At 45.8% G+C, this 27,102-nt stretch overlaps 1 protein-coding gene across 1 annotated transcript in view; it reads left to right on the forward strand.

The window, feature by feature from the left end:
- Positions 1-27,102, forward strand: part of LOC148533749 (cytochrome P450 2C5-like) — an 84,862-nt gene that overhangs the window by 24,707 nt on the left and 33,053 nt on the right. Inside the window, exon 5 of the mRNA XM_088467239.1 lies at positions 2,090-2,250. Coding sequence (XP_088323365.1) covers positions 2,090-2,250 — 161 coding nt within the window. The remainder of the gene's footprint in view (positions 1-2,089; positions 2,251-27,102) is intronic.

Raw genomic sequence — 27,102 nt, forward strand, 5'->3', positions numbered from 1 at the left:
TCGCATGGCGATGCGAGAAGTCACCTACATTCTCAGGTGAGCCGTGAGTCAATTAGTGATCCCGACGGCAATGTTCATCCCAGGAGTGGACAACTGGGAAGCAGATTATCTCAGTCGCCAGGATCTCCACCTCGGGGAATGGATGCTTCACCCAGACATATTGCAAGCCTTGGTCAGTCATTGAGGTTGGCCTCAGGGAGACCTCATGGCATCTTGATTGAACCATCGGCTACCAAGACATGTGTCCAGATCTGGCTGCAGTGGCAGTAGATGCACTAACAGTTCCATGGAACTACGACATGGTTTACCTATTTCCTCCAATTCCTCTACTTCCTGGTCTTCTAAAGTGAATAAAACACGAGTTAGCATCGGTCATTCTCATGGAACCGGACTGACCTCGGAGGAGTTGGTTCTTAGATCTTCAAGCTCTCTTAGCAGATGACCTGTAGCCCCAACCACTTTGTCCGGACATCCTGCAACAGGGTCCTTTCGTGCTCCCCAACCTAATGCAGCTGCATTTAATGGGGTGGCTGTTGAGGTCGCTATCTTGAGACGCAAAGGGATCCCAGAATCTGTTATCGCCACTATGTTTCATGCCAGAAAACCAGTTACAGCTGCGCATTACCAATGCATTTGGCAGTCTTATGTGGCATGGTGTGACAGTCGGGGCCTTCCACCTAGGACTTTTCATTTATCCAGGTTATTGCTTTTTCTTCAAATGGGGATAGATAATGGTCTTCATTTGGGGTCTTTGAAGGTGAAGCCACCTTTTGTTCCTCCTAAAGCTCCCTGGGACCTGAATTTGGTTTTTATGTTTCTTCAGTCTTCCCTGTTTGAGCCACTTGATGAGGTAGATATCAAGTATTTGGCTTGGAAGATGGTTCTCCTGCTGGCATTGGCTTTGGCCCGTCAGTTTTCGGAGTTGGGGGCCCTGTCTTGTAAGCCCCCATACCGTTTCTTTCATGATGATAGGGCGGAGCTCCGGACACAAGCTGCTTTCCTTCCTAAGGTTGTGTCAGCTTTTCACAGAAATCAACCTATTGTGGTGCCTTCCTTGGATGAGGTCTCCAGGGTATCCTCGACTCTAGATGTGGTTAGAGCTCTCTGTGTCTAGATGGCTCAGATGGCATCTTTCCACAAGATTGAATCTCTTTTTGTTCTGTATGATGCTGTTTGAAGGGTTTGGTCGGCATCAAAACAGACGTTGGCAAGGTGGATTCGGCTGACCATCCGACAGGCATATGTTAGCAGCGATAGGCCACCTCCTTTGTCTATTTCAGAGCATTCAACACGCTCTGTGGGTGCGTCATGGGCGGCACATCGGGGTGCCTCCAGCATGCAATTGTGCCCTGTGGCTACTAGATCCTTGGTACATACCTTTGTGAAGTTTTATTGGTTTGACACGTTTGCAGCTTCAACTTCACGCTTTGGCAGCCTTGTTCTGCAGGCTCCTCAGAGAGCTCCCATCCGTGGGAAAAACTTTGGGACGTCCCCAGTGTACTAAGCCTCCAGTGTCCCCTAGTGGATGAAAGAGAAAATGGGATTTTGGTACTTACTGATAAATCCTTTTCTCTGAATCCATAGGGGACACTAGACTCCCAGCTCAGCGCTCTTTGTTTGCCTGTTTGATTGGTTCCATGTGTTTGTATGGTTCTGTTTGTTGTGTGATTTTTGCTTCTCTTTGCTCCTCTTGTTCTCCATCTCTTGGTCTTCATTTTTGTAAACTGAGGGGCTGGTGGGGCATAGAAGGGGAGGAGCTTCACACTTCCAAATTATTTAATGTGCCAGCTCCAACTATTCACGCCCCCATATCCCAGTGTACTAAGCCTCCAGTGTGCCCTGTGGAATCAGAGAAAAGGTTTTGCCGGTAAGAACCAAAATCCCATTTTATACTACAGTACACTACTGTGGGCTGTGAACCTTTTTTTGTGGCTTTGGTGCTGGGTATACTTACAGTAAGAACTACTGGAGCTGGGAGGGTCCCCGAATTGAAGCTGTGGAGAATTCTGACTTTAGAGTTATCAGATAAGTGAATATTGTTATTTCTATTTTCTTTTTGTTTTGAAAACTTGTTTTTTTCTTATTTTAGGAAAACCCTTCAATAATTTGACCATCATTAATGCTGCTGTGGCCAATATAATTGTGTCCGTACTACTCAGCCATAGATTTGAGTATGATGACCCAACCATTCTGCAGCTCATGAGTTTAGTGAATGAAAATGTCAGACAGCTAGGAAGCCCTGTGGTCAAGGTAAGTTGTTCTCATATTGCTGATTCAAGGGATTACTTTTACTTAATTTTAACTTCTACTTTCAATAATGACAAATGACAATAATGACAAATAATCCTTCCACTCAAAGCCTATTAAAAAGGAATATAATATAATTTTTCAGAATTGTTGACAAACAGTATAATTTTTAACTTATTATATATATATATATATATATATATATATACTAGCCTGATTATATGTCAAACAAAAGAAGTGCAAGCTAAGTCAACTAGGAAAGCTGTAAAAGTGCAAAAACAAGTCAACAATGCCATTGTCTTGTTGGGAACAAGGCACATCCAAAAAGAAAATAGGAGCTTGCAGGCAAAGCCGAACAAGTTGTCACAGTCAGAGCAATAACATAAGCAATGTAGAGCACTTGCTGTTAATGGCCTGCACTGTAAAGGACCTAATAATGTCTCCATAGCTGGGTGATAGAGACCAGCATCCAAAGATTCATAAAGAACTGGAAGATCTGGGCATGCGTCTAAACCATAGGCAAACGCAGGGAGGGGGGGTTCCATCTGCTTGCAAACCCCCCTCCCAAGCCCACACCATGACCACAATAGAAATAGTAATGTAATAGAATTTTACTAGTGCTGCATGTTCTCCACAGTATCACAAAATAAATAATTAGCACCACCTGTGGATCTTTTAACATGTATCAGTCAGTAATAAATAACCTGTGCACCAACTAGGAAATCTGGAAAACATTCACTGTTAGGGATGTGCTGCTATAGAGCCCAATATGTACATATATGTCCAGGGCAGTGCTAGGTTCTTCTGCTGCTCCTCCAGACTCCCGGACTTGCTCTAATACTCTGGAGTGGAGCCCACATCTAAAATAAAAACATTCAGCTCAGACAGGATGGCCCTACTGCCCCATCTTTTGGCTTACTGTGATTCCTGGTCCTCTATATGCTGGGATTATGACACACAGGGTCTGATTCAGAGCCGGATGCTATTTGCGCTCGCTCGTTCAGAAAAAGGGGCTGGCTATTTAAATTAACCGTTCGCTCTTTGCGGTCCGTTGACGCTTCTAGGTCTGAACGAGCGAACAAAACATGCGGACGTTTTTTTGTAAAAAACGCCCCCTGGCCGCTCGCATCATACGTCATGTCCGCTATTTATTAGATTAATCGAGTACATCGTACGGCGTATGAACTGCTCGCTATTCTTGTGGTTGGTTTTTCCTACCGCAATCATGCGAGCAGTTCTGGCTAGAAGACACCCAACTGACGTGGTCGATGACGCTGCTTTGTTAATTATGCACTCCCATTAAACGCCCGTTTTGACCATTTGGCACGCCTGTGTTCGGATCTCCACTCCCCGTTTTTAAGCACCTTCCCCTGTTACCACCCACAAACGCCTCATCCTGTCACTCAAAATAGCAGGCATTTGCTATATTGCGAGCACACGATTTCTGACCACACTGACTGGTTCGCGCATGCGTACTGAAACCCATACGCATGCGCAGATGTGCGAACATCGTTCGGAACGAACGAGCGGCCGCTTACGAGCGGCTCTGAATGAGACCCACAATACACTTTGTATAACGCATATTAAAGCTGGTTAAGTGATAATTCTACCCTCTTCATGGACTGGCCACACTCGCTCTAAAATCCAGCATTTGGAAACCCCCCTCTAGAAATCCTGCATTTGCCCCTGTAAACCATCTACATGCATGGAGAGAGAACCTGAGACAGATATTCAAACACCACTACATCAAGCACAGGAGAAGGAGAACCCTGGGTGGGCCAAAATAGGTAAGGGAAATGTGTGTACAAGGATTGGTCAAGGGAGGGCAGAGAATAAAAAAGGAGGTCTGAAGGGAAAGGGGCAGCCCAAGAAGGATCTCTGTGCTGCCTTGAGGAGTTGGGAGGAGCAAGGCAAGGGGCAGGAAGGGTGGAGATGACTAAATTAAATGAAGTGGTTAGGCACAAGAGTTTTACCTAGCAAAAGAGGATATAGATCCATTGGAGTGGAAGCCAAGTCTTTAACCGGACACCCACCAAGGAGGCTAATGAATTGGAAGAAAATTCGGTGGACAAAGTAGGAACAGCATTGGAAAAGAGGGAGAGTGGGAGAGAGTGGGAGGGAAACCTAAGGTGGGGCATGGAGTCCATGAACTAAAAGAACAGGTGGGGAAGGGCCATGTGGCAATTGTGTTTTGCACTAATATTGCATGTTAAGTGGCAATGAGAGCCAGCAGGGATGAATGGGATGGTAACCTGCACGGGAAAAATAGAGTAGGAAGTGGTAAATCAGGATGGGGACAGACTGTAGGATGGGACAGGAAAGGCTGATGAGCCACGGGTTGGAAACCAGGAGTGGGGACAAGAGCAAATGGGAGCGGCAGCATGAGGTTTGGTGGGTGGTGCATTCGTATACAACAAGAAAGGCCTTGGTGCATGCCCATATAGGCTGCGCATCTTTGGCAGGCCTGGGGGCAAAATTAAGGAGGTGACCAGAGTGTGTAGGTGTGGAGGAGAAGATGTATACCCACCAGCACCATAGTAGGAGGGCTGCCCAGGCTGAGCTCGTAAGGTGGACATGCATTAAGGACCAAACAGGGAGAATGGGCATGATGGATCGTGTTTATGGGATGGGATTGGAAGGGTGAGACATGAGGTGCAGTTGTTGCAACTACGGCAGGTCTTGGTGTGTGAACCCGAGTAGGCTGTGCAACTCAGAAGCACACGCCACTATTTTGTAAAATACCAGAACTGTGAGGATAAATGCAATTACCCACTACCTCAACATAAGAATAAGAGTGAGTGGGAAGGACAGGTAAAAGAGCTGCAAACACGGGGAAAGGAAACTCCTGGTCACACCGTGTGGCAAGCTGAGTGGTCTAATGACAGGCATGGGGACAGGGACAGAACAATGTGAAGGGGGAACGCATGAAGAGGGTGGCAAAAATTGACAGTGTGAGACATAGTGTTGGGGCAGGTGGGAGAGGAGGAGGGGCAATCAGTGTAAAAACGGATAAAAAGAGGGATGATGCACGAAAAGAAGGCGAAGCAAAAGAAAAGTAAGAGAAAGAGAATAAAGAGACAACAAGTAGAAGGCACGAGATAAAAGGAGGAGAAAAAGGCAGAAACAAATAATTAGAAGCACTTACCTGGTTAGCAATAAGTGGAATAGCAGTTAATCCCCCCATTATTAGGCATTTATTCTACACTAAATTCTACCTCTCCAACACAGCCATTATGACATAATGACAGATCTCTTAAAGCTGTACATCTTCCAAAATCCAAGACGCATGTGGGGGAATGTGCTAAACCTTAGAGAGTGATAAAGTGGAGAGAGATAAAGAGCCTGGGCGATGGTCCCCGACTGCACATGCGTCGCCTCCAGCGTGCGCATGTGCGAGACCTGTACTGCGGCGGCAGCTCTGTCGCAATGGGTCTCGCTACAAGATGGGGCGGCTGTTGATGTTGATTGACAGCTCTCCCCGTTTTGTAGGCGGGGAGGGGAGGTGGCTGCACAAATGCAGGCATTCCCTTAGTAATGCCTGGCATTTGTGGGCGGCCCTACTGACATCACTCGTGATGTCAGTAGTGGACTTCCTGCTCTATTAGAGCAGGAAGTCCACTCGGGCTTGCGAGAGATGAGACCCTACCACAGGGTCTCCTCACAAGCCTGATGCCTGCGATAATCGCGACCATCACCACGCTGCCCGCAAAAGCTGTGGGTGGTCACCCACAGCTTAGCGAGTGGCCTGGAGGCCGGAAAAAAATTAAAAACCCCGCCCTGATTCAGAGCGAGCGCTCACAAACAGCGAGCGCCTCTGAATCAGGCCCAAAGTGCCAACCAATCAGCTCCTTACTGTCATTTTACAGGCTGTCTGAAAAATGGCAGTTAGGAGCTGATTGGTTGGTACTTTATCTCTCTCCACTTTATCACTCTCCACGCATAGTACATCTCCCCCTATGTGCCTTTGAGCTTATTCAAAGCACTCATTTGTCTTAACCACTTAAATGGCTAGTATTTGTTCCAAAAATGTTCCCAAAAATCTACATTTTTTTATTATCAGATTATGTAAATAATAGCTATTTACATTCAATTAAGTTTAATTTTATTACCAAATATGCAGAATTTTCTGCGGGACATAAATAACTGACAAAGAGCTGCCAGCCAAGAATGGGACAGAACCGGGGCTCTAGAATGGTCTATATAAATATCCGCCCTGCGCTCCTGTGAGGCAGTTGGAGATAGTGGTGAGAGGGTCTGCAATCTATTATGGAAAAGTGCTACCGCTGTGCTGGTACCTCAGACAAAGTTGCATGTGCCAGGTGATAAGTTATGGAAGTGGATAGATCCCCTTTTTGTCCCCTGACGTCATCAGTTACTGTCCGACGTCATTCCCTACCATCCGGATGGGCATAGAGTGAAAATATTGGCCCTGATTCAGAGCCGGACGCTCTGACCAGAGTGCTCGCTCTGAATCAGGGCCCACCTCCATTAAAATGGTGCGTCCTCCTGGACGCTCGTATAGCTGTAGGTCACCACCCACAGCATATACGAGCGTCCAACAAGATGGTCGCGATGGTCTTGACCATTGCGACCATCGGACTTGCGAGTGAAACCCTGTGGTCGGGTTTCTCAACCGCAAGCCCTGGAGTGATTTTGGCTCTATCAGAGCCAAAATCACTCCCACTGACATCACTAGTGATGTCAGTGGGGCCGGCTTGAGACGGTAGGCGTTCCCATAGGAACGCCTCCATCTGGCAGGCACGCCCCCGCCACGCCCACCAAAGGGGGCGTGCTGTCAATCAACATCGACAGCACGCCCCCTTCGATGCGAGACTCTGAGCGAAGGAAAGTCTGTCGCTCGCCGGGTCTCGCGCATGCACACGACGGAGCTCCCTCCGTTGTGCGCATGCGCAGTGGGGAACATCTACCCACTTGCGAGCATACTGCCGCTCGTGAGTGGGTCTGAATGACCCCCATAATCTTGTAGCAAGCCACCGAGCCCGAAGTGAAGCGAGCCCGCGAGGGGACAACTTTCTTTTTTTGGTGGACTGTATGGGCAGGGAACCGCACTTCCACCCTCACACCAAGTCACTTCCAGGTACAGAAACTGAAGGGGAGATATACCTTTCTGATAAGTTATTCCCTTCAGGACTCTGGTGCTGCGAGCGAAAAGGCACAGCCAAGCAGGTGGATCCTTCCTGTCCGCCCCTCATGACGTCAGCACTGACAAGGAGAGGGAGAAGCATCTCCACAGGGGCAGATCCCATGACTGAGCGCCGCCCAGTGAATCTGCAGGGAGGTGTATGCTTGGACAGCCACCAGTGTTAAAGGAAGACTGGTGGATTCAGAAACCAATACAATCCTTGAGTTTCCCAAACTCCACCATTACAGTCCAAGTTTTAAGGATATCCTTGCTTGGGTACAGGTAACTTAATCAGTACCTCAGTCAATTTGATTTAACCATCTGGACTCAAGCATTGATATCCTTAAAACCTGGAATGTAATGACAGAGTTTGGAAAACTTTGCCATAGAGGTAATATTTATTAGAGCTCATACTATGGGATTGCGGCCAGTTACAGCAGTGAGCAGAAAAGAATAGGGTAGCAGCTTCCCAATACATATTACATGTGTAATTGCCAGGACTTTGTTAATAGAAAGAACACTTCAAAATACAGTATGCTCACACAGCTGTTTCAAGCAAATGAATCATCGCAACTCTCCACACTAGACCTCCTTGCTAAGACACAATCTAATGGTTATAGGAAGCAGTGTATAGTAGGGGTGAGTGGGTTCAGATTTCTGAAATCCGAACCCCCCCGAGCCCCCCCGATCCGAGTCAGGCTCGACTTTTCCCACCTGACTCGGATCTGAAATCGATTCAAAACGTCATCATCCCGCCTTCCGGGTTTCGCGGGTTTTGGATTCCATATAAGGTACCCGCGTCGGCGCCATTTTCTCACTCGGCTGTGGACAGTGAAGAGGGAGGTTGGGAGTTAGGGGAGGTTGGGCTGTGTAGTGTAGAGTAGTGCAGTGTAGTGTTGTGCTGTGCTGCGCTGTTGTCCATAGGGGCTGTGTCCACTCCTCCAAAGTCCATAGGGGCTGGCTGTGTTGTGCTGTGCTGCTGTTGTCCATAGGGGCTGTGTCCACTCCTCCAAAGTCCATAGGGGCTGGATGGACTGTGTTGTGCAGTCAGTTGTCCATAGGGGCTGTGTCCACTCCAAAGTCCTGTGCAGCGTCCCAGTCCTAAAGGAGTGCTGTAGTGTTGTCCAGGGGGTGCTCTGTCCATCAGGGGTGCTCCCCCCAAGTGCAAAAAAAATAAATATTTTTCCTGTGTTTGTGAATTGTGTGCACTGTGGCTGCATGTGCATCAACAAAGGAGCAGCGCCAAGTGTGCGCCTGTGTCCCATAAGTAAAGTGCCAGCTGGCTTGTCCATTAAAGGGTGCTGTAACCCCCAAAGTGCACTCCAAAAAAAATAAAAAAATATATTTTTTTGTGTTTGTGAATTGTGTGCGCAGTAGCTGCACGTGCATCAACAAAGTAGCGCCAAGCGTGCGCCTGTGTCATAGATAAAGGGCCGGCTGGCTTGACCATTAAAAGATGCTGTAACCGCCAAAGTGCACTCCAAAAAAAAAAATATATCTATTTTTTTGTGTTTGTGAATTGTGTGCGCAGTAGCTGCACGTGCATCAACAAAGTAGCGCCAAGCGTGTGCCTGTGTCATAGGTAAAGGGCCGGCTGGCTTGACTGTTAAAGGGTGCAGAGCGGGATGGTGGCGTACTGAGAGAGCTCCTGCAGAAAAGACCTTCAATCTGCCCCTTTCACCTTAAGAGAGGGGCTCTGCTATACCGAGACCCACAGGTCGCTGACTACTAGTCCCCACGGACCCTTGTGTGGTGGCTTTAGAGACGGTGGTGACCCCTCCTTGATGCCCAGAGCTTGGATGCCTAACCGGCGCCAGAAGCCGCGACCTGGATTTGGGACCGTTGCCCGCCAGGACTGACACTGCATCTCAGAGCCCCGGGGTGAGCCCTTTCATTAGCCCCACAGTCTCCGCTAACACCTCGGCCCCCTGGAGACCCTGTGTACCTGCTGGCATATGCGGCTAACTGTCGGGGATCGGTGGTGCCGGCGGACGCGACAGCTGCTGCGGCGTGGATCCTCTCCCCCTACTGCCACACCCACACGCTGATGCAGCGGCTCCTGCACTGAGGGGGTACCTTGGGGAAACAGACAGACCTCGTTGGGGCACCTTTGCAAGTGGGGCCGGTCTAGCGCCTGAAGCCCGCGGCAGTGGGTGAGGGGCCAGAACAGATACCACATCCTTGGCGGCCTGCTCCACTTGAGATATCACAGCCCATCCCTTCTCTGGAGTCTGGGCGGCTGGATCGGTGAGTCCCTGTGCCCCTTTGTCTCCTAGCCTGACATGCCCTTTGCCTGCCCCAGATAGTGGCTGTAACAACAACCCAGCCAGCTTGTTTTTCTGGAGTCTGGTGGTCACATAGGGGACCTCCTCACTTGCTTGGTCACCTCCTCTATAGGGGCCGTTCAGCAGAAGACGGAGCCCAGTACCTGAGTGTTATACCATCCTTGCAAGTGGATAATATTCTAATAGATACTTACCAGAGTCAACTGTGTCGACGATGTGAAGCTACCTATCTAAAGAATGTTGCCCCTTCCCGGGTAATGCCTTACCTACCCATGCAGTAATTTCCTGAGTCGCTTTCCCCAAAACATCCCTCTGGTTCATTTCAAATTGGGATTTCTACGCATTCCTCTGACTATGCCGTCAAAGAAAACAAGACAACCAAAACTTCCAGCACCAATCCGATTTCCTACTGCCCCTATATCTAAAGTCAGACAGATGCCTTCCCCAACATCTGGAGCATCATCTATGTCCACTTCATGTGATTCGATTTCACCAGCTGACCTGGGACTAGACCTGGATGTTAATGCACCGCTTACCACACAGGCAATGTTCCAGGTTTTTGCGGCATTTCGGTCTGACGTGTTGAAAGGTGTGGATACTTCTATACAATCTATCCAAGCTGATATTCTGGGGCTGGGAGATCGTACAGACCATCTAGAGGTGAAGATGCAGGAATTGGTCTCATCTCATAATGAACTCCTCTCAGCCCATGCAGAACTCCAATCAGAGGTATCATCTATGAGAGATAAAATGGCGGATATGGAGGACCGCTCACGAAGAAACAATCTGACGATTCGCGGTATCCCAGATTCAGTATCTAACGCAGAGCTACCAGATTACGTTTCAAAGTTGTTTCTTAAATTGGTGCCTACGGCTTCTCAACAAGACTTGTTAATTGATCGGGTACATCGTCCTCCCAAACCGTGATCAGGATCTGGAAATTACCCGCGAGACACTTTAATGCGTGTCCATTTCTTTCATTTCAAAGAGCAAATCTTGCATGCTGCACGTCAAGCTGAAGGCACGGACACCTTAGGGGGTCTTCAAATCTTTCCTGATCTGTCTGCTGCTACTCTGTCCAAAAGGTGCTTTTTCTAGTCCATTACTACAGCTCTAAGAGATAATGACACCACTTATCGATGGGGGTTCCCCTGTAAAGCTTCTGGTCAGCTACGAGGCTTCCTCATATGTAATCTCTACTGTGGAAGCTGGAATTAAGCTTCTGGCAGAGTGGGACATCCCAGTGTCTACTCGAGCTTCTGGCCCCAGCGTTCAAGTAACTCAAGACTGGTCTAAAGCTACGTGAGAATACTACATATATACAGCTACTGTGTTAATTATGTTATATTCTTGCCAGTCCTGTTTCCTCCATAGGACCAGAGATATTAGATTACATATTTTACATGAGATAGTTATTTCTTATGTATGTTTTACCATGTGTTTTCTTGTCTGATTGCACCAAATTGAAATGCAACAATCTGTATACTTGTATTTCTGTCAGTTTAAGGGCCTTATTTACCAATAAGAAATTAGGGGAGGGAACCCTTAAGAGTTTTCCTCCTTCTTACTATTGCAAAAAGTCTTAATTTGAGACCACATTCTAGTACACCTATAGTTAAATAAGCACATTTAATGCATATAGATTATGTTATCTTGTGTAATTCAGATTTCGAAAATTCTCATAGTATTACTAATATTTTTGTTATTTTGTGGGTTTAGTGACTCCACGTTTATATTGTTCGCAAAGTGGATGAGTTTATGTTAGTTTGTTCTTGGAATTAGCTAATGTGCGTTTCAGACATTTAGAGAGACTTGAATAGTTCTTACGCACCTTGCCTTGTTGAGTGTATCATTTTTGCTATATTCCCATATCTATGTTGTCCACTTGTCTTTGTATTTTGTTACCAATATACTGCATGGGTGGCTTTTGTCTCAGGCCACGTTCTTCCATGTTCTTGGTTTTGCTGTTTTTTTTCCTATACGACAAACATTTTAACCCTAATTTTTTGGGTTATCTCAGTTTCCCTTATGTGTTCCTCTTTTATGTGTCCTTTTTGTTTTTTTTCTTTTCTAATTTGTATTTTGGGTACCATAGTCCATATTATTCCATCTCCGCTAGAACCTTGGGTATTTATGTCAAATTAACGTCTCTTATTTATGGATTGTAGATTATGGTTCAATTTTTTTCTTTAAATGTACATGGTCTGAACTCCCCTAACAAACGCAGGCTTGCTTTGTCCACCTTCCATAGACATAGAGCTAAAGTTGTAGCACTACAAGAGACTCATTTTTCATCTTTGGCCCCACCGATTTTGAGAGATGCGAGATATAATGTTGCATATTATGCGAACGGTCCTCTCAAAAGGAATGGTGTAGCTGTGCTGTTCCATAATTCAGTGTCTTTCACTTTAACTAAAAAGGTAGAGGATAAGAACGGACGGTATTTGATATTAGCAGGTCAGCTGGACGGTAAAGAGGTTACACTAGTTTCTCTCTATGCCCCTAATATGCTTCAAATCCCGTTTCTAAGACGAGTGTTTGAGGAAGTCCACCAGATTAGACGTGGTCATACGATCATAATGGGTGATTTCAATTTAGTCCCTGATAGTCGAATAGATAAATCATCAGCTAATGTTTTCGGAATGAACAGTGGCATTACCGATACATCAGCTCTGCTGCGGAAGCTCTTGGCGGAATTTGATTTATACGACGTGTGGCGGGTTCATTCGCCTAATGTGAAAGACTACACGTTTTTCTCACATGTACATAATACTTATTCACGTATTGATCTGATTCTTTTAGACAAACATTTACTCCAACATACTCGCCAATCCAGTATCAAGCCTATAGTTTGGTCTGACCATGCTGCGGTAACGTGGACTTGGGATGGCCATAATACAAGATTTCCCCCTAGATCATGGCGTTTACCAGATCACTTATTATCTACCCCTGAAGGTGTTAAACCGTTAGCAGATGCCTTGGAATCCTATTTGGCAACTAATGACCCACAAGCCACTTCTAGCACAACACACTGGTGCACCCTCAAAGCTGTCCTTAGAGGAGTAGCCATTCAAACAAGTTCTCGACTTAAGAGACAATATTTATTCAATCAATCTGAATTGGAATTATGCTTAGCTCAGGTTGAATCTCTAAATAGGGCCCGTCCTTCTCGTATTCTTAAGAGAGAACTAGTGTCTATCCGAAATCAACTTCAGAAATTATTTTTGGCTCGTATGAAATCATTTCTAATTAAACTTCAGCAAAAGTTCTATAATTCAGGGAATAATGCAGTCAAGTCCCTAGCTCGTAAATTGCACAAACGTCTGGCCAGAAATAGGATTGAATATTTAATTACACCCAATAATAAGAAACTACTTAACCCTGCTGAGATTGCAAACGCCTTTGCTGAGTATTACGCGGGACTGTATAATCTCCATAATGACAGTACTATAACACAACCATCTGGCGCTTCCATTTCTGCCTTTTTACGAGACATTACTTTTTCTCAGTTAGGAGAGGATGCTTTGGCAGTTTTAAACGCCCCTTGGACCGAACAAGAAACTTTGAGTGTTGTCAAAGCATTGCCCGTGGGGAAGTCCCCTGGTCCAGATGGGTTTACCATTTCATTCTATAAACACTTTGCGAAGTCGATTTCTCCCATACTTACTTCTTTTTTTAATTTTGTTTCCAGTCAGGGTAGCTTTCCAACAGAGATGTTGGAAGCTCAAATTATCACCTTACCTAAACCAGGTAAACCTCCTTCCTCCTGTCCGAATTTTCGCCCAATAGCCCTACTCAATTCAGACATCAAAATCTATGCCAAGATGGTAGCTAGTCGGATGGCCCCTTTTATTCCCCTTTTGATTCATCCGGACCAGGTGGGCTTCGTCAGCAGCAGACAAGCATCAGATAACACTTGCAGGGTCTTTGATTTAGCAGAGCTGATGTTGAGGCGAAGTAAGGAGTTCATTCTTCTTTCCCTTGATGCCGAGAAGGCATTTGATCGCCTTCATTGGCTGTTCCTCTATGAATCACTAAGTCATTTTGGTTTTCGGGGTGCTATTTTGAAGTCTATCAAAGCACTCTACAGCAATCCCACAGCTAGAGTGTTCAGTAATGGCTTTCTTTCATCCCCATTTAACATTAGAAACGGTACAAGACAGGGGTGTCCTTTATCCCCACTTATGTACATTCTAGCCATTGAACCATTAGCTTCAGCAATTAGAAATTCCCCTTTATTTCCTGACAGTGACAGTCGGTTCAACTTCACATAAATTATGTTTGTTCGCAGAAGATATTCTTCTGTTTGTAACTAACCCTGTTGCTTCGTTACCAACCCTCCATGGAATACTAGACAAATTTAGTGCAGCTTCACTATACAAACTTAACACTACCAAGACTGAGGCCTTACCTTTTAACATACCTGATCTTGTTTTGTCGCGTCTACAAGCTCAATACAGGTATAATTGGAAAACGGATTATCTTCTCTATCTTGGTATTAATATTCCGAACAGACTAGATAACCGCTAAGATAAATTTTGATCCAACAATAAAACATATAGCCGAACTGTTACATAATTGGTTGGGCTTCGAGGTTTCCTGGCTGGATCGCCTTGCGTCATTTAAAATGATGATTTTGCCAAAGTTAATGTATTTATTTCGCACCATTCCCTTTTCGGTCCCGAAACACTTTCTCATTAAGGCTCGTAAACTAATTGTGTCTTATATATGGAAAGGTAAAACACCACGGCTAGCTTACCAGCGTTTGACTAAACCTAAAATCTAGGGGGGGGTTACAAATCCCAGATCTAGAGTTATATCAGTCAGCGTGTTTAGTTTCACAAATTAGTGACTGGTTTCTTCCCCCTAACACTAAACCTTGGGTTGACTTAGAAAGGGCATTATTGCATGAGTACCCCTTAGTGGATTTAATTTGGACACCCAAACAAATGCGTCCTATATCGAATAATACCCCTAGGGCCATAATCGACTCTCTTAAAAGCTGGGACGACATGATACTTCAATCTAAATGTATCAAACTGCCAGCTAAATCCTTATCTTTAGCCGCTGTAGCACGCTTAATCCCAGATCTACCGGTGGCGATTTGGCGTTCATGTGGGATTGAAACTATCGCTGACATTTTGAGTTCTTCCTCTCTAATCCCGTTTTCTCAAATTCAATCCCAATTTCAGTTGCCTCCTGGAGAGCTTTTCTCCTATCTTCAAATTCAGCATTGGGTGGTTAATATAATAAAAGTATGTGGCTCCTTGGAATTGCCTTCGGCTGATATCCTGGCTAAATTAAAAAGAGGTCATTCTAAAGGTACTATAGGTTTTTGGTACTCCATGTGTCTCGAGGCTTGCCCTCCAGTTAAATCTAAGTCCCAAGAGCAATGGGAGTCTGATCTTCAGGAGGCCTATACTCCCCAGCAATGGGAATCTATTTTCACTACTGCCCACAAATTGTCCAAATGTTATAACCATTTAGAATTACAGTATAAAATACTCCATAGGCTATATTTCACTCCAGCCAAATTACACGTAATATGGCCAACGCAATCAAAATATTGTTGGAGATGCAATATGAGTGTTGGTGACATATTTCATATTTTTTGGAGTTGCTCTCATATTCAGGCTTTCTGGAAAAATTTATTTGATTTGATTTCCAAGGTATTGAAAGTGAATATCCAGCCATCCCCCTCTTTGGCGCTACTTCACGTTTATCCTGTAGGTTTGCCCAAAACTGATTGTTATTTAGTGGGTCATGTTCTTTTAGCAGCCAAGACAGCAATAGCACAATTATGGAATCATCTACTCTTCCTTCTATTCAAAAAATGATGCATAAGGTACAATTCGCATTTTTGATGGAAACTGTAGATGTTGCATACTCCTCGTCTGCTGTTTCGCAATTGAGATAATGGTTTAAAAGGCAGGAATTTGTAACTGTTGGTGAAGGTGCAGACCTTCTGCTTAGAGATATGCCTTTTGTAAGAAAATATTGTGGATATTAGTCTTTACTGGGATTTAGGATTTTTGAATATGATACAATTTATGTGTACTGTATATTTTTGTGGTACCTTCTCTTTTTCATTTCGTTTTTTTTATTTTTTTATTTTCTCCCCTTGTTTTATTGTATTTTTGTGTTACTTATTTTATATAATTTATTTGCAACTATTATAATTGTAAGTAATGTGTTTTTATTTTATTTTACTACTACTGTATTTGTGTTTTTTCTTGTTGAAAAATCAATAAAAATTTATTGAAAAAGGGTGCTGTAACCCCCAAAGTGCACTCCAAAAAAAAAAATATATATTTTCTGTTTGTGAATTGTGTGCACTGTGGCTGCATGTGCATCAACAAAGGAGCAGCGCCAAGCATGCGCCTGTGTCCCATAAGTAAAGGGCTGGCTGGCTTGTCCGTTAAAGGGTGGTGTAACCCTCAAAGTGCGCTCCACAAAAAATTTAAAATTTGCCTTTTTATTCTGTCTTTGTGAATTGTGTGGGCTGTAGCTGCACCTGCATCCTCAAAGCAGCAGCGACAAGCGTGCATCTGTCTGTTAAAGGGTGGTGTAACCCCCAAAGTGCACTCCAACAAAAATAAAATATTTTCTTCTGTGTTTGTGAATTGTCTGCACTGTACGTGCATCCTCAAAGCAGCAGCACCAAGCATGCGTCTGTCTGTTAAAGGGTGGTGTAACCCCCAAAGTGCGCTCCACAAAGAATAAAAAATTCTTCTTTTTTTTCTGTCTTTGTGAATTGTGTGGGCTGTAACTGCACGTGCATCAACAAAGGAGCAGCGCCAAGCGTGCGCCTGTGTCCCATAAGTAAAGAGCCAGCTGGCTCATTTCTTAAAGGGTGGTGTAACCCACAAAGTGCACTAGTCTCCAGCAAAAATAAAAAATTATTTTCTGTGTTTGTGTGCGCCTTAGCCGCACGTATATATCAATATAACATAAATGGAGGACCAAACTTTCTCCGATAAAAATAAAATAGGGAAAGATCAAGAACCACTTCCTCCTAGTGCTGAAGCTGCTGCCACTAGTCATGACATAGACGATAACATGCCATCAACGTCGTCTGCCAAGGCCGATGCCCAATGTCATAGTAGAGGGCACATACAATCCCAAATGACAAAGTTCAGGAAAATGACCTTAAAAAAAACATTTAAATCATCTGAAGAGAAACTTGCCAATATGCCATTTACGACACGGAGTGACAAGGAACGGCTAAGGTCTTTCCCTATGTTCATGACTAGTGGTTCAGCTTCACATGACCAATGGAAGCCCTCCTCCCGCTAAAAAAATCAAATGAGTTAAGCTGGCAAAAGCACAGCGAAGAACTGTGCGTTCTAAGAAGATATCACAAATCCCCAAGGAGAGTCCAAGTGTGGTGGCGGTTGCGATGCCTGACCTTCCCAGCACTGGACGGGAAGAGGTGGCTCTTTCCACCATTTGCACGCCCCCTGCAAGTGCTGAAAGGAGCACCCACAGTCCACTTGTTGATATGCAAATTGAAGATGTCACTGTTGAAGTACAACAGGATGAGGATACTGGTGTAGCTGGCGCTGAGGAGGAAGTTGGCGAGGAGGATTCTGATGGTGATGTGGTTTGTTTAAATCAGGCTCCGGGGGAGACAGTTGTTGTCCGTGGGATGAAAAAGCCCATCATGGTCATGTCAGGGCAGAAGACCAAACATTCCACCTCTTTGGTCTGGCAATATTTCTATCCAAATCCGGACAACAACTGTCTTGCCATATGTACCATATGTAAAGGTGAAATAAGTAGGGGTAGGGACGTTAACCACCTAGGAACATCCTCCCTTATATGGCACCTGCAGTGCGTTCTTAAAAAGTTACTGTCAAGTTCAGAAACTTTGGCTAAGACCGTAAACAGTCCAGGGACACCTAAATCCCATTGTCCTGTTGTATCCAAGCACCTGCAAACCACACCGTCAACTCCCTCCTCATCAATTTCCTCCTTAGTCAGGATTGGAAGTAGTCCTGCAGGCCATGTCACTGGCATGACTGATTCTCCTATCCGGGATTCCTCCGGAGGATCCTGCATTGCTACGCCTACTGCTGCCGCTGCTGCTGGGAGTCATTCATCATCCCAGAGAGGAAGTAGGAACACCACTACTTTTACTAAACAATTGACCCTCCAACAGTCCTTAGCGAGGAGGATGAAGTACGACAGCAGTCATCCTGAAGCAAAATGTATAACTGAGGCCTTGACTGCTATGTTGGTGTTAGATGTGCGTCCGGTATCTGCCATTAGTGTAGTGGGATTTAGACAATTAAAGGAGGTAGTCTGTCCCTGGTTCCAAATCCCGTCTAGATTCCACTTCACTAGGCAGGCGATACCGAGACTGTACAGAAACGTCAGAAAAAGTGTCCTCAGTGTCCTGAAAAATGCGGTTGTACCCAATGTCCACTTAACCATGGACATGTGGACAAGTGGAACAGGGCAGACTAAGGACTATATGACTGTGACAGTCCACTGGGTAGATGTATCACCTTATGCACCAACAACAGCAGCATCACCAGTAGCAGCATCTCAGAAACGCCAGCTCATTCCAAGGCAGGCTATGCTGTGTATCACCGGTTTCAGTAAGAGGCACACCACCGACAATCTCTTAGAGAAACTGAGGGGAAACACCGCCCAGTGGCTTACCCCACTTAGACTCTCCTGGGGATTTGTGATATCTGACAATGCCACCAATATTGTGCGGGCATTACATTTGGGCAAATTCCAGCACGTCCCATGTTTTGCTCACACAATAAACTTGGTGGTGCAGAATTTTCTGAAAAGCGACAGGGGCATGCAGGAGACGTTTTGGGTGGCCCGAAAAATTTCATGCCTCTTTCGCCATTCAGCGACTGCGTGCCGAAGACTGGAGCACCAGCAAACACTCTTGAACCTGCCCAGCCATCACCTGAAGCAAGAGGTTGTGACGCGGTGGAACTCAACTCTCTATATGCTTCAGAGGATGGAGGAGCAGCAAAAGGCCATTCAAGTCTATACATCCACCTATGACATAGGCAAAGGAGGGGGTATGCACCTGACTCAAGCGCAGTGGAGAATGATTTCCGTGTTGTGCAAGGTTCTCCATCCCTTCTAACTTGCCACACGTGAAGTCAGTTCAGACACTGCCAGCTTGAGTGAGGTCATTCCCCTCATCAAGCTTTTGCAGAAGCAGCTGGAGAAAGTGAATGAGGAGCTAAGATGGAGCGATTCCGCTCGGCATGTGGGACTTGTGGATGAAGCCCTTCATTTGCTTTGCCAGGATTCCAGGGTGGTCAATCTTTTGAAATCAAACCACTACATTTTGGCCACCGTGCTCGATCCTAGGTTTAAAACCTATGTGGTGTCTCTCTTTCTGGCCGACATAAGCCTGCAGAGGTGCAAAGACCTGCTGGTGAAAACACTGTCAGCTGAAGCCGAACATGACATGTCAACAGCTCCTTCTTCATTTTCTCCTGCAACTGGGGCTGCCAGGAAAAAACTTAGGTATCCTAAGCAACCCGCTGGCGGTGATGCAGGGCAGGCAGGGCCAAGTTTGGACATCTGGTCTGGACTGAAGGACCTGCCAACAATATCTGACATGTCTACTGTCACTGCATATGATACTGTCACCACTGACAGAATGGTGGAGGATCACATCGGTGACAGCATCCAAGTAGGCATGTCAGACAGTCCGTACCTGTACTGGCAGGAAAAAGAGGTAATTTGGAGGCCCCTGTACAAACTGGCCCTATTTTACCTGAGTTGCCCCCCCTCCAGTGTGTACTCCGAAAGAGTGTTTAGTGCAGCCGGGAACCTTGTCAGCGAAAAGCGTAGGAGGTTGCTTCCACAAAATGTGGAGAAGATGATGTTCATAAAAATGAATTATCAACTCTTCCAGGGAGACCAGCCTCCAGAACATACAGAGGGACCCGTGGTGGTGGATTCCAGCGGGGATGAATTAATTCTCTGTGAGGATGAGGATGTACACAACACTGAAGAGGGTGAGGAATCGGTGGATGAGGAGGATGAGGACGACATCTTGCCTCCGTAGAGCCAGTTTGTGCAGGGACAGATTAATTGCCAGCTTGTTTTGTGGGGGCCCAAACGAACCAATCATTTCAGTCACAGTCGTGTGGCAGACCCTGGCGCTGAAATGATTGGTTTGTTAAAGTGTGCATGTCCTGTTTATACAACATAAAGGTGGGTGGGAGGGCCCAAGGACAATTCCATCTTGCACCTCTTTTTTTTCTTTGCATTATGTACTGTTTGGGGCCTAGTTTTTCAAACTGCCATCCTGTCTGCCACTGCAGTGTCACTCCTAGATGGACCACGTGTTTATGCTGCCCACTCGTGTTGCTTAGCATAGTCATCCAGCTACCTCGTTGCAACCTTTTGGACATAAAAACACTATTGTGAGGTGTTCAGAATAGACTGGAAATGAGTGGAAATTAAGGTTATTGAGGTTAATAATAGCATAGGAGCAGAAAAACCCACAAATTCTGTGATTTTAGCTGTTTTTATGCTTTTTTTCAAAAAAATACAGATCCAAAACACAAAACCCAGAACCCAAAACACGGAAGGGTGGTTTTGGCAAAACCAATCCAGATCCAAAACACGAAGAAAGATCCAGATCCTAAACCAAAACACAAAACACGACAAGTGGCCGGTGCACACCCCTAGTGTATAGTTACCTTTCCACTAGAGGGTTTAATACAGTAAACTGCAAGCATTGAAACGAAACATGATGGATTAGTTATGCATCGAGATGTATCAAAGTTTGGAGATAGATATTTTAGTGGAGAGAGATAAAGTGCTAACCAATCAACTCCTAACTGCCATGTCACAGACTGGGTTTGACAAATGACAGGAGCTGATTGGTTGGTACTTTATCTCTCTCAAAGCTTTGATGCATTTCCCCCTAAGTTCCTAATTCTTCAGGAGACTCTCAGATAAAATTAAATGTGACAAGGCAGACCAAACTTATTGCATCTTAATAATAAATCAGCCTCCGACTGTAAGTGAACTGGCAAAAATATATTAACAGGTACAGTCTGTCAGGGAGATTATTATTAGGGATGTGCAGGCTCGGATAGGTTTGAGTTTGCACGTGGAGTTCGGATTTTTCCCTCCAAAAAAATGGAACTCAGAAAGAGGCAAAACGTCATCTTGCACGGACGAACATCATCATTCCTGGACTTTTGTCCAGGAATGATGATGTTCGTCCATGCAAGATGACGTTTTGCCTCTTTCTGAGTTCCGTTTTTTTGGAGGGAAAAATCCGAACTCCACGTGCAAACTCGAACCTATCCGAGCCTGCACATCCCTAATTATTATTATCATTTATTTATATGGCACCAAAAGTGTCCCGCAGTGCCTTACAAAGTACATATACAAAAAAGTAACCAGTGACTTACAATACAAAGCAGGACATGGACATGTATAATAAACATTGTTATATTAGCGACCTTTACACACACATAAGCAGTGAAGTGTTAGTTGCCCTAGTGGGGAGTAAGAGATAAATTAAATTACAGTAGGGAGAAGCACAAGAGGGTAGACGGTCGAAAGAGCTTACATTCTTTAAGGGAGGGGCAGACAAACAGGACTGACACAGATGGGGAAGGCAGGGAGGAAGGAAGATGTAGCAGCAAGTTAGGATGAGAGCTGGAAGGCTTTAATGAAGTAGTGGGTCTTAAGAGCTCATTTGAATGATTGTAGAGAGGTGCAGAGTCTAATGGGGAGAGGGAGTTTTAAAGGTGGGGAGCAGCACGGGCAAAATCTTGGAGGCGGGAGTGGGAGGAAGTAATCAATTGGCATGAAAGGTGGCGTGTATTATGTGAACGATGAAGGCGGACAGAAGAGTGAAGGAAGATGAGATCAGAGATGTAAATGGGAGAGGAATGGGTGAGGGCTTTGTAAGTGAGTGTGAGAACCTTGATTTGGATTCTGAAAGGGAAGGGGAGCCAGTGAAGGGCTTGTAAGAGAGGGGAGGCAAATGTTGACCATTTGGAGAGGAAGATGAGCCGAGCAGCAGCATTGAGCACAGACTGGAGAGGAGAGAGATGGGATTTGGGCAGGCCAGATAGGAGGAGGAGGTTACAGTAGTCCAATCTGGAGATGACAAGTGAATGTATGAGGGTTTGGTGGCATCCTGGGTGAGAAAGGTTCTGATCTTGGAAGTATTCTTGAGATGGAAACGACAGGACTGCGAGAGGTTCTGAATATGTGGTCTGAAGGAGAGGGAAGAGTCCAGGATGACTCCAAGACAATGCACTTTGGGACTAGATGAGATAGTTATGCCATCTATTGGTAAATAAATAGTGCGAAATGATGTTATGTGGGAGGGTGGGAAGATGATCAGCTCAGTGTTAGACATATTAAGCTTGATAAATCGCTGGGACATACAGGAAGAAATAGCGGAGACACAGTTGGAGATACAATGGAGAGGGGGAAAGATCAGGTGAGGAAAGATAAATCTGAGTATCATCAGCATAGAGATGATAATGGAAGTCAAAAGAGCGGATGAGTTTACCTATAGGGGACGTATAGAGAGAAAATAGGAGCGGTCCAAGAACAGAACCTTGGGGAACACCTACTGTAAGAGGCTGTGGGGGGGAGGAGGAGTCATGAGAGGAAACAGAGAAGGAACAGTCAGAGAGGTAGGAGGACAGTCAGGAGAGAGCAGTGGACTAAGAGAGTGAAGTATAAGCAGCAGTAGAGGGTGGTCCACAGTGTCAAAAGCAGCAGAAAGGTCAAGAAGAATGAGTAGGGAGTAGTGGCCTTTGGATTTGGCAGCAAGGAGGTCGTTGCTGACTTTTGTGAGCAGGTTTCAGTGGAGTGAAGAGAACGGAAGCCAGACTGAAAAGGGTCAAGGAGGGAGTGGGAAAAAAGAAATGTGGTGAGGTGGTTGTTAACAATATGCTCAAGGAGTTTGGAGGCAAAAGGGAGGAGAGAGATTGGTCAGTAGTTAGAAAGAATGTTAGGATCAAGGATAGGTTTTTTAAGAATGGGGGAGACAAGGGCATGCTTGAATGCAGAAGGGACAGTGCCAGAAGAGAGGGAGAGATTAAAGAGGTGGGCAAGATGGGAGCAGCTTAAGGAAAGAGTTTGCAGAGGAGGTGGGAGGGGATGGGGTTGAGGGGATAGGTGGAAGGGGGGGAGGACTAGATAAGGGCCTTAACTTCCTCTACAGTTATAGGGGAGAAGGATGTCAGAGTCTGTAAAATGGATGGGGAGGGGTGATCCGGGAAAGGAGGAGGTGGAGAGCTGGGATACTGGTCGGATATGATGTCCTGACGTATGGAATCAATTTTAGATGTAAAACAGGTAGCAAAGTCAATGGCAGAGAGCAAGGAGGGGAGACAAGGAGGGGGTGGGCAGAGGAGGGAGTTGAAGGTGGAAAAGAGATGCTGGGCATTTGAGGACTGGGAGGAGATGAGATTCTTGAAATATCACTGTTTAGAGAGGGAAAGGGCAGCACTGTAGGGTGATAGCATGAATTTGAAATTGAGAAAATCTGCCTGAGAGCTTGATCTTCTCCACTGTTACTCGGCAGTTCGTGAACATTTTTGCAGGTATCTGGTGCATTTAGAATGCCAGGGTTGAGGTGTGGATTTGCGAGGGTGAGTAGTTATCGCCGGAGCAACAGAGTCCAGCGCAGAAGTTAGGGAGGCATTGTATAGGGAAGCAGCTTGTTCAGGGCAGGAGAAAGAGAGGATAGGGGAGAAGCGAGTCAAGTAGGGAAGAAAAGAGATCAGTGTCGATAGCTTCAATGTTACGCTTAGTGATGGTGGCTTTCGGAGGTAGAGGAGGGGAAAGAGAGAGGAATAGGTTAAAAGAGAGACGGTGATAATCAGAGAAGGGGAATGGGGAAATGGAGTAGGCAGAAATATCACAACGGTGAGTGAGTACCAGATCAAGCAAATGCCCACTTGCATGGGAGGGAGAGGAGGTCCATTGCTAGAGGCCAAATGAGGAAGTGAGGGTGAGTAGTTTGGAGGCAGAGGATTCTGTGGGGATATCAATTGGAATATTGAAGTCACCTAGTATAATAGAGGGAGGGTCTGAGGAGAGAAAGTGAGTGAGCCAGGAGGAAAAGTTGTCAAGGAACTTGGAGGGAGGGCCAGGGGAATGGTAGATGACAGCTTCTCTGAGGTGTACTGGTTGGAAGAGGCGTATAACATGAACTTCAAATGTAGAGAATGTAAGGGATGGTTCTGAGGGTATGAGTTGGTATGAGTAACCAGGGGATAGAAGAACCCCAACAATGCCCCCAAGTTGACCCCCTGGCCAGGGGGTGTGGGAGAAGGTGAGGCCCCCCTAGGAGAGAGCTGCAGGAAAAGTGGTGTCAGAGGGTAAAATCCAGGTTTCAGTAATGGCAAGGAGATTCAGGGAGTTGGAGATGAAAAGGTCATGGGTGGGGGCCAGTTTGTTACAGACTGATCTGGCATTCCAGAGGGCACAGGATAGAGCGACAGAGTTGATAGGAGAAATGTGAATGAGATTATCAGGGTTGCTATAGCGTGGAGATGAGATTACTTTGGGAGACCGAGATGTGTAGAGTGTAGGGATCATGCGGGCTCCTGTGCTAGGAGGGGAACCGGTAGGAGGTGGGCAGGGAGGGAAATTAAGGAGACATGGATGGAGGTGGGGTGAAGTGATAGGGAGAGAAGTGAGGGAGGAGAGATTAGCAGTAGGATCCTGGGGGGTATAAGAGGAAGAAAAAGGAGAAATGGGAGAAGAGGGGGAGGAAGGCAGAGAGAGAAGGGGAGATAGGACAGGGTGGAGGAGACCAGGGGAAAAGGATAGAGGTGGAATTAGGGGGCAGAACAAAAGATTAGGTAATAACTGAGTGAAGGGAGGAGTTGAAGACAACATGGTCATGGTAAGGATGAGGTAAAGTATCAGCACAACAAAAATATATTATTGAGTATAGAAAAGTGGAGATTAGATGGGAGCAGAAATTGAATTTTAGAGTAGAGAGTAGACAGAGGTAGTAGCTAGATGATAAAAGACTAGGCAAAAGAGCTAAGGTAAAAAGACATTATTAGAGAGGTAAACTGACATTAACAGTATTCATTAAGATTATCTGTTAAGCACAGAGGCAGCACAAATAGTAGCAAGTGATGCACCAAGTGTTTGTAGCAACCAGAGGGCCTTATTCAGACCCGCTCGTGAGCGCTATGCGCTCGCAAGCGGGTCGATGGTGGCCCAGTGCGCATGCGCACGACGGAGCCGGCTCCGTCGTGCGCATACGCGAGACCCGGATAGCGACAGGCAAACCGTTGCTCCGGGTCTCGTACCAAAGGGGGCATGCTGTCGATGTTGAGTGACAGCACGCCCCCTTTGGTGGGCGGGCCGGGGAAGTGGCTGCCCAAACGGAGGCGTTCCCATGTGAACGCCTCCGTTTGGGGGCGGCCCCACTGACATCACGAGTGATGTCAGTGGGAGAGATTTCGGCTCTGTTAGAGCCGAAATCTCTCTGGGGCTTGCGGCAACGAGACCCTACCACTAGGGTCTCATCGCAAGCCCGATGGTCGCAATGGTGTTGATCATCGCGACCATCTTCCTGGCCGCTTGCTATAGCTGTGGGTGGTCACCCACAGCTTTGTGTGCAGCTAGGAGGCCGTTCTAAAAAAAAAACAGACCAGCCCTGATTCAGAGCGAGCGCTCTGTCAGAACGTCCGGCTCTGAATCAGGGCCAGACTCCAGTGATAAAAGTCTAGGTTATGCAGTCAGCAGGATCTTGTAGCAGTGAGAATGTGGAATCACCTTTGTGGATGTTATTTACTCCAAATCTAGATTAGGTTGTTGGTAGTGTAGATAGGTTGTTTCCCTTCTGTTTCACTTCGGTTCAATGCCAATCTAACGCCAGTATTAATATTAAAAAGCACTTTTGATTTGTGCACTTATGATATAGGGCACTTCCAGCCAGGCTTTCCAGCCTACTAATGACCCATACATAGGAGACCTGGCATGTGAAGGGGAGATGAATCCTAGTACGTTCAGACTTTGAAACTTTTCTGTTGCTTAACATATGGATGCTCCCCCTGTTACGCACATACACAAGGTATAGTGAAGGTTCATACAGTAAATAAAAATATGAAACAAACATTGGGTCTGACTCAGCGCCGGAGTTATAGAGTATGTGCAAGTCACCGGGAAAATGGCAGTGGCGGCCATTTTCCCTGTACTGCACATGAGCAAACGACAGGAAAATGGCCGTGGCGGCCATTTTCCAGTCGTTTTTACAGCACCGGACCCCCGCGCCGACATGGGACTCCGGAGAGGTAAGTAGTACTATGGGTGCAGGGTGTGTGGTGCGGGGCCCCCATGGACCAAGGGGCCTGTGTGCCACGCACACCCTGCACCCATTATATATACGTCCTTGCTTCTATGATGTATTTGTCTGACTAGGCAATTCTTGGTATTAACTTACCTCAGGGGATTGTCCCAAGCCTGCTACTGGGGAACAGAGAAAATTAGGCTTGGGTGGAGGCACTGAATAAATATATTGAGATAAAGGTAGTAAGCCCCAAATACATCAGTTTATAGTGTCAGCGACAGGATGATTGCAAATTCAGCACATCTTATTTTTTGTGTTTTAATAACATAGGGCCTGATTCAGAGTTGGGAATAGAAGCCCTCATTCAGAGCCGCTCGTTAGCAGCAGTACGCTCGTTGCGTTCCGATGTTGAGAAACTGCGCATGCGTCGGTGTAACACTGCGCATGTGCGTACGGCAGATTGCGAGCTTTTTTTCACTCATTCGGCAAATTGCGAGCAGGAAGTGACATGTGAACTGTGATTGACAGAACAGGCCGTTTTTGGGCGTTGACGGGGGTGGAGATGGGAAAACGCAGGCGTGGCGAGGCGTTTTTGGGGCGTACATAAATTAGCTCATGCGAACGTCAAATGTGTTCGTACCAAGTCATACGTCACTGGCTGATCCTCTTTCCGTTCAAACTGCTCGCACAGCTTGGGGTCTGGATTACTCGACCACAATGGCGATGGCCTTGTCCTCTGACCCGGGCCTCCTCGATGTTTCATCGATTTATCACGGCTTGTCAGAAAAACAATCAACTTTGGATTGCAAACCAGCTTGTAATGCATTTTTTTTTTTTCTTTGGGATAGCACAAAACCGGACGCAGCTGAAAATCTCAGCTGCTAATTTCAGGATTACACAATCAATTAGCGTTTTTTTGAAGGAATGTTTTTTTCAATTTTGTTAGTGTTTTGTGATATTGTAACAATATGTAACAATATTGTCATCATGTTTGTATGTATTGTAACCTTTTGCATTGGCCTGGAGTTTTTTTTTTTTTTTAACAAAGTGTTCCTTAAAGAAACATTTTTTTTTAACCTTTTTTTTTTTTTTAAAAGCTAAGATTTCGTATTTTCCTTGTGGTACAGGATTAACTAGAAACC

The sequence above is a fragment of the Taudactylus pleione genome, unplaced genomic scaffold (genome assembly GCF_031769625.1).
Source record: "Taudactylus pleione unplaced genomic scaffold, aTauple2 ptg000070l, whole genome shotgun sequence".
Taxonomy (NCBI): Eukaryota; Metazoa; Chordata; class Amphibia; order Anura; family Myobatrachidae; genus Taudactylus; species Taudactylus pleione.